General features: G+C 33.1%; 1 protein-coding gene across 4 annotated transcripts in view; it reads right to left on the bottom strand.

The window, feature by feature from the left end:
* Positions 1 to 17,914, bottom strand: part of LOC115885079 (probable G-protein coupled receptor CG31760) — a 204,491-nt gene that overhangs the window by 12,060 nt on the left and 174,517 nt on the right. For all 4 annotated transcript variants that reach the window (XM_030903849.1, XM_030903847.1, XM_030903848.1 and 1 more), the window contains 4 exons: positions 15,357 to 15,510; positions 8,330 to 8,439; positions 3,894 to 4,108; positions 3,701 to 3,839 (listed from right to left, as the gene is read on the bottom strand). In XM_030903849.1, the coding sequence (XP_030759709.1) occupies positions 3,701 to 3,839; positions 3,894 to 4,108; positions 8,330 to 8,439; positions 15,357 to 15,510 (618 nt within the window). The remainder of the gene's footprint in view (positions 1 to 3,700; positions 3,840 to 3,893; positions 4,109 to 8,329; positions 8,440 to 15,356; positions 15,511 to 17,914) is intronic.

The raw sequence follows: 17,914 nt of genomic DNA, 5'->3' as shown, positions 1-17,914 counted from the left end.
GCTTAACTTTCTCTAAAGAGCCGGTAAGATGCAAACTGGTAGTAGAAAACAAAATTATTGAGCAAGTATCACAGTTCAGATACCTAGAAATAGATGTCGCACTACCATGATCCACTATGTCGCACTACCATGATCGGCAGAAAGATCTGAGAAGCCATGTAACGTTTTTAGTTCGTTACATGTCTTTTTTATATATGATATATGATGTCTGGCGTATCATCACCGGATTCCGTATCGCTGAGGCCTGATAATTTACTTGACGCGCCTGGCGTAATTTTTACGTTCTCTAGTCAGCAACCCTGTTATTGTTTCACTGTTCTGTGGTGGGCTGTCAAGATCGTTTCAAGGCGCCTCTCTGCGCTTTAACCTCACTTCTGGTCACTCTGCTTTTAGAAATGGTAATTTAAATATTGCTGTATAATTTGAATCGGCTGCCATTTCGAAGCTACAGGTAAAGATGAGTTATTATCTTTTTTAGATTTGTTATTATTATTGAATATTTTTAAAGTAGAGTTTTGAATTGACCCACCTTAACTCGTATTTGTATTTTGCTGGCACATTGGTGTTCTCCTCCAGAATGTTACATGGAAGAAAGGACAGTTGCTTTGTTTATTATTGAGCCCTCGGAAGTAATTCGAGGTAGGTTTATTTTGTTTATTAGACCTTGTTTGGTTTTAAACAAGAGTTTCGTATTTTTAGGGTCCGAGAATAAAAAACTAAATCCGATAGGAAACAAACAAGACCAAAAGCATGTTAAGAATCGCCGAAATGAAGAACCTAAGAACCATAATGGGGAAGACTAGAAGAGACAGAATTAGAAACACAAATATCAGACAACAATGTGGAATACAGGACGTAGTGAGATGGGGTAGGCGAAGAAAAAGACAATGGTTCGCACACGTAAAACGCATGGAAGAAAACAGGCTAGCACGCATAGATATTGAAGGGAAACCCATGGGTAAGAGACAGCCAGGAAGACCTCGAAAAAGATGGAAAGACAGTTGGCAGACCATCTCCCAAGAACTACCGAGGCAACTTGAAAATTAACAGATCGAAAGATCTCAAATAAGTAAAAGAAGAAGAAACATTTTTTTTTTAAATTACAAACTATATTTTTGTTCCTCTACCATTTGCAGAATTGAAATCTCATCAAATTCTAACAATCAGGAATCAAATCAGATGGCTTGTCATACACTTCGTTTGCATCCCCATCGTTGATTTTCACCTTTTTTTATTTTCTCTTTCTTTATAACGAATCTGTAACGCGGAACAAGCGGTGACAGCAGCCGAAGAAAATACATTTTCCCCTTGTAATTGCCACGTCGACACTTTCGTTTTCCCCCATCTTTTCCGTGGAAAAAAATGTTTTTAATTTAAATTCGCCGCCGTCGTCAATATGAAACCGATATTTTCACGACAGCGTGGAGGAAGATACGGCTAAAAATGCTGATGGCACGGTATATTTTTTTGACAGCGTTATAAATTAAAGAACTAGCCCAGTCAAATTAGAAAAATCGGTGGAAAAAAGTCTCACAGTTTTGAAAATCGTTTTAAATGATTTCTCTAGACTTGGGCTGATATGTCTCAAAAATCCCCGAAAATAGACGATGAGCTCGAAGAGTTGGGAAGGATTTAACCTTAACCTTTCATATTAATTAATAATGGTAATATTAAGGGGTCCTTATGTTATCTTTAAAGTCTTCATTGCATCGTGACTTTTTGTCTTCCGTTGGAGAGCACTAGTGCACACAGGACTTAATAATAACTGCAAGTTAAAGATTAATACATGCCTGCTTTATGGTAAAAAAAAGTGTACCACAGCAATTAGCGCAGCTGCAAACATTGTAGAAAGTATAAATGGTTCATGGTTTATAGTCCATGATTGCTTAGAGTTGAAGATTTCTATCCCCGCCTGCAGTAGATTTTTCTAATGTTAAAGTAGAGCGAAGCTTTTGAGGCATTAGCATTTGAAGTCTGGTTTCCTGAGGTTGTATATTGCGATGATATTCTACATGATTTCTTTTCCTGTAAGTACAGTTAACGTAAGTGTAAAATGCTTATATTTGAACAATAAATTTTACTGTCACAAAAATTAAATTATATAAAAAATACTTAGCCACTCTGTACGAATGGCTTAATATAAATAAAATAACAACTGAATACTTTACTTGCCTATGAAAAGATAATTCGGGGACCTTTATATTAGAACTTTCACACACTAAACACTTTCTAGTCACTTTTACGAGTATTTAGAAAGTCCAACGAAAAAAAATAGAAACATAGTTGCACAAACTTAAAATTAACTTATCACTGAACAAACTTGCATCCTTGGCTATATAAAAGCGGGCAATAAAAGAGTGATTAATACAATTTTTAAAATAAAAACGCAAAAAACAAGCGTCTTTACACAATGGAAATAAGATTATGACCACAAAACATCCCCCTTTAGAACTTTTTCTTTAATGGCCATAAGCGGGAGTAAAAGACCAACCACCCGAACAAACACTAGAGGCGCCACCGGTCATCAAATGGTGAAAAAATTGCGAAAATTTAATCATCTAATTTTGACACAAGAGGTCGCGCTTAACTTTTTTAAATTTTATTTTAATTTTAATTCAATATTCATTGTTTTGAAACTATAACTATTGTTAGACTTTGTTGTATTTTGTGAATGTATAAATGTTTTCTTAATATAAAGTTGCATCATAGTAATTTAAATTATATTACACAGATATTTAAGATTCAAATATTATGACATATATGTCAGTTGCCGTTTAAAATGTCATCTTGATAACAAAAAGTTAGATGAAAGTTAGTTATTGTCAAAAGTAGTTAAAATCATGTTAAAATATTAAAATTTACAAGTTATAATTACATATTTTATATTATTTCAACAACAAACACATAATAGTACAGCGTAATGTTGATATGCATGTCCAAAACAAAAAGTGCCGTTATATTTTTCAGTTTTCGTTGTCAGCCGCGGAAGTTTCAGTGATTTTAGTGTTGTCGGATATTTTTATTTGTGAAATAGAAATATTGCATTTGGATTGCAAAACTAAAAGTGGAAGTTTTATTACAATGTAAGTAAGCGTTTATCCATTTTATATTTTATTTTTTTCATACCTACCACAAATATACATATATTGAAATTTTATAATTCGTTTTATTTAAAAAATATTAGAAAATAAGCTTGTAATCCTGTAATTGACATAATTGTTATGTAATATATTCCATTTAAATGTAATATATTACTTTGCAATTAAAAAAATGTAAATTTAAAAAATATATTAAAAATATATACAGGCATTAATTGAAATTTTTTGAGTGCGAACAAACACGAGAGGCGCTTTATTATTTACTTTCATTTCTTAACATGACAGACGAAGTTCTAAAGGGGGATGTTTTGTGATTATGACATATGATTATGACAATATGATGACAATGAAAAGTTGGTTTCCATAACAATGTATAATATGTACTTTCTAAACCGTATAAAATTGTGATTATTTTGGAAATACGTGCAAGTTTTAATACGCATGCGCAAAGTAAGGTCCTCGAGAAAGATAAACCTATTGAACGTTTCATAAGTGCAATAAGGAAGGTTGAAATAAGGCGTTGATTTATCCACGTAAGTATATATGATCTAGGGTCAGTATTTAAGGCTATAGAGGAAATAGTTTAAAAAACTTTTACTTACTGAAAGGCTATCATCAGAATGTTGACAAGAGCGATGTTGTAAATAGCATAACTGATCAATCTGGCTTCGTTATAAAGTGATTCCGCATTTCTGACGTTGTAACACACTCTAATACCCCAGGCAAGAAACAGCACTTCACCTAAAATAAGTATAACAATCATATAATAAACATAAAATTAAGTTTGTCGCTCACCTATGGCTAAACTGTGATCCCACCAGTTGTAAGTGCACTGCTTGAACCTTAAATCGTCGTTATCAACAATCTCTTCAGCTGTGGGAGTATCAGACAACGTCCAAGTACCTAGGTATATCAACATCACCAGCAAAATTGGCACCATCCATTGCAGCAGTTGCTTATCAGTCAGTTTAACTTTGTGAGCAGACTTCACTCGGTACGTTAAAGATACCCTGTAGAACATAAGTAAACATATTTGTATATCTCCTTAGTCAAGACATTCAATGGTAGAAGTTGTTCACAAGGAACCACAATGAGAGTTGTTTTTATTCAAAACGATAAATTAAAATAGTACACTTTTATTTTTTTTTTTGGAAAACAATGCTAAAGAAAACCAATCTAGGTGTTCTTTTATATATTTTATTAATTTATAAGATATTTTTATATTAGCAAAAATGAAAATTGCATTGGTGAAATATCTAGACCCTGAAATGTTAGAATTAAAGAACATAAAGATTATTTAAGAAACGGAGATTTTCACAAATCTAAGATTTGTCGGCATTCATGGGACACAGGACACAGAATACATTTTAATAACGCCAAAATTATAATAAAAGAAGCGATAGCCTCTAAAAGAAAAATAAAAGAGATTTTTTTAATTCAATCTAATAAAAATAAATGTATTGCTCATGCATTTGTAGATGTTAGTAATGTATGGCAATCGCTTCTTTGATTTTAAAGAACACAACATAAATAAACATAACATACGTGAAATTTAAAAATAATCATACAGAAAGTTTGGTGCTTTTTGGTTTTACCTTATTAAGTAATTGTTATCAGGTAGTAATTGTTAATTTTGAAGGTTAATTTGATAATGTCATTTTAACAGAACGTCAACAGTTTCTTGTAGACGTATCTGTTTTAAAAAAGTAAAGTGTTCTCGAATAGTTGAATTTAAATATTTTAAATAGTTTTTTTTCTTTATTCTTTGTATTTTTTTGCTTCCGACGACGGAAAGAGATAAACTTTCCGGAACGTTAAGCATTTTTTTCTATGTTAGGCAAATTTGTATAACTGTATACATAACTTCTGACAAGTAATGTCCGTTTAGGTTTAACGCAGAAGTGTTTACAAAAAATAACTATTTTATTTTGTAGATTTTCTTGCAGTGCAGTGGCGAAATACCCATATAGGATTTTTTGGTAAGATTTTTATATTAGTTTGGAGGGTACCTAATAAGAAAAATGCTTCGAGATTTTTCTACAAAACAAAGAAAGGTAATGGAAAAGTAAACACAAAAGAAAAAGCTTTCTCAGCCTGTTAATTGGTTTTATTGGCTATTTCAAAGTTTTTTGTTTGACTTTCTTATTGATTAACTTTAAAAGGAGAAACATTTTAACGGCTCCAACGTTTGTTTCGATTTTACCGTCAGTGTTTACACTTTTTCCGTACTCTGATATTCTTTTAATGGTGAAACTTTCTTTTTATTTACAGTGAGAAAACTATCGGCACGGTATAAAAATTCTAGTGTCACAGTTTAGGTACCATACTCCGAAACGGCTTAACCGATTTTGATGAAATTTTATATGTATATTCAGTAGGTCTGACAAGAGATATTTATCTATTTTTAAAGCCCTAAGATAAGGGTGGCCCACTCCAATTTTTTTTCTTATTTTTTAATGATGTGGCATTAAAAAATACATACAACCCTAAATTTTCACCATTCTACCATCAACCCAAGAACGGTAAACTAATAGGATTGCTCATCCTCATAAGACGTACTTTCGCCTCTTCCCGCGCTTCAGCTGACAGTTGTGACGTCATTGTAGTTCTTGTCAAAGCCTTGTCCTTGCCTTGTCATGATAGTGTGTATTATTAGTTGCCTATGGTAAACTTATAAAAATAACAGCTGAGAAATTTTGAGTTAATTATTTTGTCAATTTTAAATGTGAAAAAGGTGTCTCTAAAGTTTTTAGAGCTATAGAGTGTCTAAATACGTTCATTTTGTGTTGTGGATTGTGACAAAGTGCTTACTAAGTGCCCACGATATTGTTTATTAATTATTTTAAAGCAAAATATGGAAGTATTCTTAAAAGAATGCTTGCAAAAGGTGATGCTGGGAACTGATGTTTTTAAAAATGCATTATCCGAGTATTTAATACGATTTATACAGTTAATTTTCTATACTGCATACATATAAGGTATTTAAATAAATAAACTAAATAATGAACGTTTTGCAGTCGGCAACCAATAATGCACGTTTCTGTATTATTGGTTGCCAGATAAGGACTAAATAACCATGACAAGGACTACAATGACGTCACAAAGCGAGTAGTTTTCGCATGTACCTGGCGGACACTTTTGGCTGAATGAGCAGTCATATTAGGTTAACTGTTCTTGCCATCAACTCATGTTTTTAGTAGCAATGAATTGTTTTTAAAAATTGTTAGAATACCTTAAAAACGTGAGTATGATTGGGTATATACCGGGTATAATGGTATTTACCCAAATTTCAATCAACCTTAACCACAGGAACGAACGCGTGGCCAGGTCTACTAGTCAAATATACAGGGTGTCCCAGAAATAAGTGCAAGTATTTTAAGGGGTGGTAGATCTCGATACAAAAACATATTTTCTCTTTATCGTTTTTCAAATAAGTCCAAAATAACGGAGTTATTTTACTTTGAAAATTTCCAAAAAAAATTGATTTTTGGCTAAAATTTTGAGAACCACTGGAAATTTTCTGGATTTTCGTCCTTGTAAACTTAATCTAATACCTATGTTGCCATATTATCAAGAAATTATGCTTTTAACTAAAAACTAATTTTTTTTTTCTTATTTTTTAATGATGTGGCATTAAAAATACATACAACCCTAAATTTTCACCTTTCTACCATCAACCTATGTTTCTAGTAGCAATATTGGTAATTCAATAATGAATTATTGTTTTTAAAAATTGTTAGAATACCTTAAAAACGTGCATATGATTGGGTATATACCGGGTATAATGGTATTTACCCAAATTTCAATAAACATTAACCACGGGAACGCGTGGCCAGGTCTACTAGTCTAATATACAGGGTGTCCCAGAAATAAGTGCAAGTATTTTAAGGGGTGGTAGATCTGGATAAAAGAAACATATTTTCTCTTTATCGTTTTTCAAATAAGTCCAAAATAACGGAGTTATTTTACTTTGAAAATTTCCCAAAAAAAATGATTTTTGGCTAAAATTTTGAGAACGACTGGTAATTTTCTGGATTTTCTTCGTTGTAAACTTAATCTAATACCTATGCTGCCATATTATCAAGAAATTATGCTTTTAACTAAAAACTAAAAAAAAGTTTTTTCTTATTTTTTAATGATGGCATTAAAAATACATACAACCCTAAATTTTCACCTTTCTACCATCAACCTATGTTTTTAGTAGCAATATTGGTAATTCAATAATAAATTGTTAGAATACCTTAAAAACATGAGTATGATTGGGTATATACCGGGTATAATGGTATTTACCCAAATTTCAATAAACATTAGCCACAGGAACGCGTGGCCAGGTCTACTAGTCTAATATACAGGGTGTCCCAGAAATAAGTGTAAGTATTTTAAGGGGTGGTAGATCTCGATAAAAAAACATATTTTCACTTTATCGTTTTTCAAATAAGTCCAAAATAACGGAGTTATTTTACTAATTTTTGCTAAAATTTTGAGAAACACTGGAACTTCACTGGATTTCTTCCATGTAAACTTAATCTAATACCTACGTTGCCGTATTATCAAGAAATTATGTTTTTTAACTAAAAACTAAAAATAATCCAAAAATGTTAAAAAAAATTCGAATTTTCAATTTTTTTTTCGCGAAAAAAACCTCATGGCCGTTTTTCTGGGGCTGAACCAGTTAAAATACTTGCACTTATTTCTGAGACGTCCTGTATGAAATTCTCGTATCACAGTTTTTGTTAACATACTCCTTGGTAAGGACTTTACTGATTTTGATGAAATTTTATATGTATATTCAGCAGGTCTGATAATAGGTTGTTATCTATTTTTTATACCCCTAGGTGACCCACCCCAATTTTTTTTTATTTTTTTTAATGTTGTGACATTAAAAAATACATACAACCCAAAATTTTCACCGTTCTACCATCAACCCCTGTTTTTACTAGCAATATTGGTATGTAAAAACTTTGAGACCCAATATAACTATAATTACTATTAGGTACAACAAAACTAAGAAAGAGTTAAGTAAATAAATAAAAAAAACTTAGTACACCATTAAATGTTAATTAAATTAATAAAGTTTCCAAACTTTATCCAATTATTATACTCATTAACCCGAAATATACCTACGCTTTATATGTAAGGATTATAAAATTAAGCGTCATGAAAACGGCCTTTCATCTTTGAAATGGCCGCTCGCTGGTTTGCATCGTTAAAAGCTAAATCCGCAGACTAACCTCCAGGTCTTCATTAGCAGAGCGGTGTAGGTCACGCAAAAACCCAAATGCCTGGACCATTTGGTCGCTATGCAGGAGTACATGTCCAGAACTGGAAAAATAGCAGCCATCTGGGAAAAAAAACACTCTCTTTAATGTCGGTACAGTTTCAATTTTACACACTTGATTATGTTAAAAAATTTAATATAAGTAAATAGAATAAAAATACCAGAAGATCGAAGAAAATCGGCGTCAAAGACGGCTGGGGAAGGACAATCGATGGTAATTTTGACGAGGTCAAGCCTTAGACTTCATTCCCTGGCCCGTTTATCATGCCCTTCTTTATAATTTAATGGCGCTTACTGCCAGTTGGCCTTAGAAAGTTGTAATTTATTTTTGCATTCAGTAAAAATATTTTTTATAAATGGAAATGTGATTGTGTCTGGAAACGTTCTATCCTTTTTTAACTTTCCTATAATTCGTGTTAATTTTTGACAAGTTTTTTTGGCAATTTTTAGTAAATGATATCTAGAGATTAACCTCGCCAAAATTATCATCGATTGTCATTCCTTAGCCTTCTTTGACGCCGTTTTTTTTTCTCGATCGTATGATAGTTGACATTGCCAGACCAGCTTTTAATTAATAAACAAATCTTAAGTACTACTACATATTACCACAGATTATACAGCTATAATCTTTGTTTTTTCTTTATTGTTATTCGTGGTTCCAATTTTCGGAATCGGGCACTAGTTAGGTGGCTAGTTTGCGCACATAGCACGCCCACTTATGGCCTCTAAAATTGTGCACAGCGCCTGACCGGCACAGTTATTAGAGAGATATCGGAAAACCGAATAGCGTCATGCAGTATTTACGCGTACCTTATCATGGTCAGTCATGGTTACTATATGCGCGAGTCAATTTTTAACGCAACACCCGCTAATGACGTTACCGTCTGACGTAATTTGCGGACCAATTACACCAAGCGCTATTTCTAAATAACGTTTAAAAATTGCTTAAATGGGCATGTGGGGGTATTTGACAACCGGGGCCGGCCGGCCGGCCGGCGAGATCTTTTATTTTAGGTTATGTTTGAATTGTTTTGAATTATTACTTTAGTTTTATTAGGTAATTTGATATTTAAGTAGCTGGGATTAGTTTTAATTAAATAAATATGGCCCAAAATATGGATTCCATAAAGAGACTTAAGCCTTGTTCATGTAGACGCGAATTGCAAATCGCGATTTTGCGAAACTGCTCTCATTGGTCCAATTTTAATGATCATGGCGGCGCTGTCAGAAATTTTAAGATTTTGGCGATTCGCAAGATTTAAAATTTGGGGGGCGGGAAAGTTAAAGTGTTTTCAACTTTTTGCGAATATTCGAGCGATTTTAAGGTTCGCGTTTGCGCAGAATGGTGTTGTGATCGGTTATCGATTATTTTGACGACGCTGACAAAGTACAAAGTAACTGAAAGGATTTCTCCAGGTAAAATGGGTTCTCGTGCATATGTTTATGATATGTTTTTGATATATATGGTGACAATTTTTCAACCAAGTTATCAAACTCCTGTACAGACAATCTGTGAAAATTCCTAAATTTTTTCTCATCTTTTGTCCTCATTTCTTGAATTAAATTGCGATAAGCACCCTTGTTGCTTACGAAATTTAAATATTTCACATGTCCCAAATGACCGTTCTCTTCTACGTTTTAACAATAAGTAAATGGCAATTTTACGCCTTCTGTCCCAATCCCACAATCGTAATCAATATTCATAATCATTAAACAAATTTGAACTCATATTAGATTTGTTCGGGTTCTTGTTATTACCGATTCTGAACCGTCCTAAAACTCTGCAGCGCATGCGCAAATGAAATAATGTTTTCATATTTCCTTTTGCGCATACGCATCACAGTTCTAGGACGGTTCAGAATCGGTAATAAGAGAAACCCGAAGTAAGCTATTGTATGCTATAAAATATAAAATAAAGGTCGTAAACACGAATAAAAAACAAATTAAGTTATCTCAGGTTATGATTTTTTTTGGTAACTTTCAGTGGAGCAACATGAAACAAGCTTTAGGTTTACAGCAGATGACGACTTAGCTCTTCTAAGAGAATTATTTGTTGCTTGTTGCTCTAAACCCACTGGCAGACGTTGAACAATAAAGCACTGGAAAGAAGCACTTTAGCCCTTCAGTTTTAAAATACCTATATAGTAAACAAAACAATTTCAAAGTTTTAAATTCAAAGTTAGGTTAAGTTTAAATAGCGGACACGACGCGAACAGAATTCTTTCCGATCCGATAACTATAAATGAAGAGAGTTAATACCACCTCACGTAAAAGAAATAACACCTGGCCTTATTAACGTCCATGCACGCTATTCGGTTTAGCGATATCTCTCTATTACGCTGTTTATTGTTATTTTACGCGAGTTTATTTTTGCGCACAGGAAATTTGACTCGTTTGCACATCGTCATAAAAAACAATTTTCGTACCACGAATTAGGGATAAGATTTTTATCTGTATACATATAGTATACTTAATCTGTGATATTACTTACAAGTACTACTACTATATTATGGGTACAGAAACAGAAAGTTAGTTACGAAAAGTTAGTTCTCTAGAAAATATTTTGCCATATTTTAACTTTACACTTGTAGTAAGTTAGAACTGAGGTGTTCATTGAGGAGACAGTGTCCTGTTAAAAACCCCGTGACAATCCGAAGATTGTTCTTACTCAGACCCAGGAAGATCTGTGATTTTTCTTGATCATAAGCCCTCAGAAACTTCTTCGAGTGTCCTAGACCATTGCAAGATTTCCATTCCAGGTTGCGGATGGAATCTTCCAAGTCCTTGAGTTCCGCCTTGAGTTGGTTACCACTTGGAAAGCAGAACGGTTCTGGTCCAGTTAGTGGAGTGTTCGCTCCTTTCCTAGCTAGATTATTTGCTTTTTCATTGCCTTCTATCCCTTGGTGAGCAGGCACCCAGTGTAGGAGGACTTTGTTTTCTTTGCCTAATTTATTCAGCTTCTCTATGCATTCTTTGACCAATTTCGAATTGATTGATACTGAGTTGATCGCCTTTAATGCTGCTTGACGGCGATCAACTCAGTATCAATCAATTCGAAATTGGTCAAAGAATGCATAGAGATGCAGAAATCAAAGAACAACTCAAGAAACAAAGAAGGCAATCCGCAAAACCTGGAATGGAAATCTTGCAATGGTCAGGACACTCGAAGAAGTTTCTGAGGGCTTGATGATCAAGAAAAATCACAGATCTTCCTGGTCTGAGTAAGAACAATCTGATCTGTCACGGGGTTCTTCGGACAGGACACTGGTTACTCAATGAACACCTCAGTAGATTGAAACTAAGAAGAAACGGCGAATGCAGATTCTGTGGGGAAGATGGGGGAAACACCAGTACACCTCATCACTGAGTGCGCCGAGACGACAACCATTCGTGCCATGAATTTTGGTACGACTGATATTGGAGATGGAGAACTACCCTCTATAAAACCGTCCCAGATACTGGCTTTTGTCAAAGCCCTGGGACTGTATGATGAGTTATGATTCAAGAAAGGGGGACACAATGGATCTGTAAGGTCGAAGTGATTAACCCCCCTCCCACTCATTCTAAATTCTAATTCTAAAGTTAGATCTATATGGGTTTCGGCGACAAGACTCAAATGGGATTATGTGAAATTTATTTCAACCATATTTCCTTAGGAGAATAAATTAGATGCCATATTTTCCAAGGAAAACGATCGTGAGTGCTATTTTTTTCCTAATACATTTTTAAAAATTTATTGGCAATAGAAAATTTAAAATGGAAATTTAGAATGTAATTTCCATTTATTGACAGTTCTATAACAAATCTTAAATTTCCTTAAAATAAAATCATCTGATCGATCACACAGATCGCTGTCATTTTACAGGATGTTTCAAAAAACGTGCCATCTCTCGTGAGGAGATTCCTCACGTAAAAATATGATTTATTTTTCATATCAACATAGGCCCGATTCTGCTTTTTTTCGTAGCTACAGGGTGTTAAAGTCTTAATATTTAATTGATTTATTATAATTTTCTTCCAAGTACTTCGAGCGTTTCGGAAGAAATTGAAATTATTTGCTGTAACATATTTGTTACACGGATATTGTTTTTGTTAACAATCGCAGTATCAAATTATTATTATCTAATAAACAAGTAACCCACATTATTGATATAATCACTCGTCGGAAGTGAATTATTTTTAGATAAAACCGATGGAGTGTGGCGGATAAACATGGTGCGGTTCGTTTCACAATTTTCCATGCCAGAACGCGGAAAAAATAATGGAAATATCAACGTACCTACCGGTATTTTTAGAACAGAGAGATTTCGGTCAATATATTGGAAATCCCAACACAAATTTTCCCTTCCATGAATTTAATCAAATATCTAGGCATCCGCTGTTGAATCTAGTTTTAAATTTTCTCATTTTTCATATTTGAAGTTTTATATGAAAATTGAAAAGGGAGAATTGAATATTGAAAAAAAGATAATAACTCCTAGTGAAGCTATTAGATTAGTTATACAGGGTGATCCGAAATTGCAATAGAGAAACTTCGACAACATATTCTGAAGAAAAACAAATAAGTTTCATTTTTATTTAGTTTTTTCCAAATAATTTTCCAAAATAATGTAAGAATTTTTTTCAATTACTTCTTTTGATTTAAATGGCAATATGACTCCTACTTGCAGAGGGCGCCACTTACATATATTTTAACTGTTTTGAAGAGTTAAAGCACAGAAGGTGGCGTTCCCTACAAATAGGAGTCATATACCGTGTGTTGCATTGTCGAGCGGGACATAGGAAATCCCATGTAAATTTTAATGGGGTCAATTATTATTGGCTTCCTTAATTATTTTAGAGAATAATTCTATTTAGGTTTATTGAAGAGCACTAAAACCCACATTCAAAAGAATAACGATATTTTTGATTAGCCCGTTTACGAGTTATCGCCGATTTCTTTTTAAATATTTCTCCTTTTTTATGGCCCTGTATTTACTTATGAGCACCAGTCAACGTAAAAGATAACTGTCAAATGAAGTTCTCATTTCAGAAATTTATCTATTTAGTGCTTTATTATTATTATTAAAAACTCATACCTACATCGAAAATATTAGCCATGAATTACACTACCGAAGAAAAAGTATTGATGATTAAATTGTATTATCAAGGAAATAGTTATCAAAAGGTGTCGGACATGTTTGCTGCTCTGTATCCGAATAGACCGATACCTGGAAAATCTACAATCGCAAGGAATATCCAGAGATTTGAGACCAAAGGTACCCTAATAAATAACTGCAGATGTGAAGCAAGGCAGGAACAAAGAAAAGATGCAAGAAATGATACCGACTTGAAAGTTTTATTGTGCGTGGAAGAGAACGATGGAAAGATCAGCACAAGGAAACTTGAGGATGAAATAGGAATAGATCACACTACAGTGTTTCGAATTTTGAAACGACATAAATACTATTCCTTCAAATATGAAAAGCACCAAGAGCTACGAGATGGGGACGAAATACGGCGGCAGGCGTTTTGTTTTGATATGATGGAAAGAGCAAACACGGATAGGGAATTTTTAAAAAAACATATGTTTCACTGACGAATGCACGTTTACCTTAAATAATGAACCCAATGTTCAAAATTATCGATATTGGAACAAAGAAAACCAACACAGGTTTGTCGAAACAAGGACACAATATTACCGGGCCATTATTTCTTACGCGAGATTTAAATGCAGAATTTTATTTGGAACTACTCGAAAATCATATTTTACCTGCTTTACATGATGCCGCTAGAGAAAATCAGGAAGTTTGGTACCAAATGGATGGCTGCCCGGCACATAGTACCCTGGCTGTTCGGGAATATTTAGACAATAGTTTTAACCGAAACGTTATGGGCCTAAATCATACAGTAAATTGGCCAGCAAGGTCTCCTGACATTTCGCCAAATGATTTCTTTCTCTGGGGCCATTTAAAAAACAGGATGTACAAGGATAAAAAATACCCAAATCTAGACGAGTTAAAAAATGCTATTTCTGCCGAATGCAATAGAATTTCTGTTTACCAACTAGCGAATGTTAGAAGAGCATTTTATGATCGCCTGGGTTATTGTCTAGCAGTCGATGGAGGAATATTTGAACGTCTTCTTAAATCCTAAAGTTCTAACTATTTAATAGTTCCTAAATTAATAAGTTATTGAATATTGTAATAATACTATAATTAACCTTGTAATTGATTACTTTATTTTACTTTAATTCATATTAATTTGTATTTATAAATATATCTTTAAGATTTCCGATGTAGGAATGAGTTTTCAATTTCTGAAATGACAACTTCATTTGACAGTTATCTTTTACCTTGACTGGTGCTCATAAGTAAATACAATACAGGGCCATAAGAAAGGAGAAATATTTAAAAAGAAATCGGCGATAACTCGTAAACGAGCTAATCAAAAATATTAAAAAAGTTATTCTTTTGAATGTGGGTTTTAGTGCTCTTCAATAAACCTAAATAGAATTATTCTCTAAAATAATTAGGGAAGCCAGTAATTGACCCCATTAAAATTTACATGGGATTTCCTATGTCCCGTCCGACGATGTAACACCCGGTATAATAGCTCTAAAAGCCTAAAAGGCTCATGGCTTGATTGGTTATCTTTCTCCATTTGTTTCAGATATGTGAATGTATCTACTTCCCGAAACTTGTATCGTTTCCCTCTCTCAGGATCCATTTCTAGACATCTTACCTTCTCAAAATCCCTAACTATAAGGAGTAGGGGAGTCATATTGACACCAATTTTCATCCAAATATTAACGGTACTTCAGAAATTATTTGGAACAAATCAAAATAAAAATGAAACTTCTACAACCTGTTATCTCCGAAACTAAGCATTTTAGAACATACATTTATACGAACTTTTTTACTTATTTTTATCCGGAATACAGTTCGGACCACCCTGTATAAAAAAACATTAAAATATTCTATTTATATAGCTAACCTTACCTCTAAATACATAGTGGCACATCCCAAGAGCGTTATGCTCAAAAATATCGGACTTGCAACTTTGAATACCTTGAGTTTTCGGTGTTTGAACATATAACAGTTCAAAACAATGGTGAAGAACACGCAAATTATACTAACTGTGAGTAAAGTGATTCTGAAAAAAAAAACAATATACAGTATGTCCCCGAATTGTCTTTACAAGAGGAAAAACTTTTTTATTATTGACATTTTGAGAAAAATGCATTCTTCCTAAAAAAATTTTTCCAGATTTTCATACCGTTTTAGAGAAAATTAAGAAAAACATGAAAACTAAGCACTAATAAAAAAGTTTTTCCTCTTGTAAAGACAATCGGGGGACACCCTGTATAACAATATAACCAGGTAGTGCATAATAACAACCTAAACTCTGTTTTTTTCTCAGGTAAGATTTCGACAGACGATGACAGATGAAAAGCAGATGACTAATCTAAAAATGAATCTATTTATTTTACTAAAAAAAGTTTCTAATATTTTTTAAGTTAACTATGGATGGGTTTAAATATAAACCCGTCAGGCGTCGTCTCTTGTTGTTTTCAACCAGTTTTATTGGTTTATTTCAAAAATGACAGATCATATTTCAATTTTTTTGGTTTGACGCAAGAACGGTAAACTAATAGGATTGCTCATCCTCATAAGACGTACGTTCGCCTCTTCCCGCGCTTCAGCTGACAGTTGTGACGTCATTGTAGTTCTTGACAAAGCCTTGTCCTTGCCTTGTCATGATAGTGTGTATTATTAGTTGCCTATGGTAAACTTATGAGTAACAGCTGATAAATCTTGAGTTAATTATTTTGTCAATTTTAAATGTGAAAAAGGTGTCTTTAAAGTTTTTAGAGCTATAGAGTGTATAAATACGTTCATTTTGTGTTGTGGATTGTGACAAAGTGCATACTAAGTGCCCACGATTTTGTTTATTAATTATTTTGAAGCAAAATATGGAAGTACTCTAAAAAGAATGCTTGCAAAAGGTGATGCTGGGAACTACTGTTCTTAAAAATGCATTATCCGAGTATTTAATACGATTTATACAGTTAATTTTCTATACTGCATACATATAAGGTGTTTAAGTAAATAAACTAAATAATGAACGTTTTGCATTCGGTAACCAATAATGCACGTGTCTGTATTATTGGTTGCCGGATAAGGACTAATAACCATGACAAGGGCTACAATGACGTCACAAAGCGAGTAGTTTTCGCATGCACCTGGCGGACACTTTTGGCTGAATGAGCAGACCTATTAGGTTAACTGTTCTTGGGTTTGACGGAACGATGAACGACAAACGGAGGCCGATGCGTATGAACAAGGTATGAACTCACCTTTAGATTTTTGAGGCTTGCCAAATTATAGGTTATAATTTTCAACTTATGTCAAATACCTTACGTTTAGGAAGATGATGCATTTTGATTCGTGTTATTACGTGTGTTTTGTGTCTTTTGAAGTCAAGTGTAAGAAAAAGCGGGGGAACATTAACTGTAGACCCAGAGTACAGTTTATAGTTAATACTCGGTGCCCAGGCAGAAAGTCTTATACACCAATAAAGTTACCATCAATAAGATTTGTATACCATTTCGTCATAGATAAGTGCGTCTCGTATATGGTACCAGGATCGTACTAAACATATACTAAAAACTGGAATAGCTGTAAAATATCGACATCACACGATAGGTAAATAATGGATTTTAGTACTGCAGAAAAATAATGTCAAAAGGTACTGTTTAAAAAAATTAAGATTAAAGTTAATTAATTAATCAACCTTGGTATAAAATTCGAGGTTATTATTAATAATAATAGTTTGTTTTATTTATGTTGTTTTATTTATTCCTGTGCAATATTACAAATTTGTATTTGTACATACATAAGTTATATATTGATAAATATAATAAATGCGGGAAGTTTCTTGAAGCTTGAAAGTAAGAAATAGTTCTTTTTTATATTTTTCTGGTATGTGGTGTTTTGTTCTTGTTTGTTTTGTATTAACACATGCCGGTTTTTTTAAAATAAAATAACTCGATTAGATCTTTTCAGTTTTATACAGTTTTTTTCACAATATTTTGAAGTAATCACTTGTCACTCAAATTTTAAATATATTAATTTCCTGCTATGCGTTCCACTTGTACCAACTTATTTCTTTGTAAAATAAAATAAACTACTTTGAAATTAAAATGACAGACACATCTATCACTGTCAAGGATCCTGTCGTTGGATAGACAATAACTATTCATTTTCACATATAAAACAAAAAGAGTATTATTAAAAAAAAATGATCGACAAACATCTAAATTACATCATTTTCGTCTATTAAAAGAGATAAATTTTGATCCATTTTTTGTATTCTTTCTTTCCACAAAGGCTTAATTTGTACACCACAAAAAGGCACCCTTGTCCGGACAAGAACAAAACATTTATTTCGTTTGGGCTTAAGCATCGTTTTTATGCTTTTATTTCTTTCTCTTGTTTTTTTTTAACTGTCATAAAAACTGTTGAGGCTCAACAATACTCTGTTTCTTTTTTGTTTC

Source organism: Sitophilus oryzae, unplaced genomic scaffold (genome assembly GCF_002938485.1).
Source record: "Sitophilus oryzae breed Bouriz unplaced genomic scaffold, Soryzae_2.0 scaffold_360_pilon_pilon, whole genome shotgun sequence".
NCBI classification, from domain to species: domain Eukaryota; kingdom Metazoa; phylum Arthropoda; class Insecta; order Coleoptera; family Curculionidae; genus Sitophilus; species Sitophilus oryzae.
The sequence above is the reverse complement of the archived record's forward strand: the minus strand, read 5'-3'. Positions and strand labels throughout refer to the sequence as shown.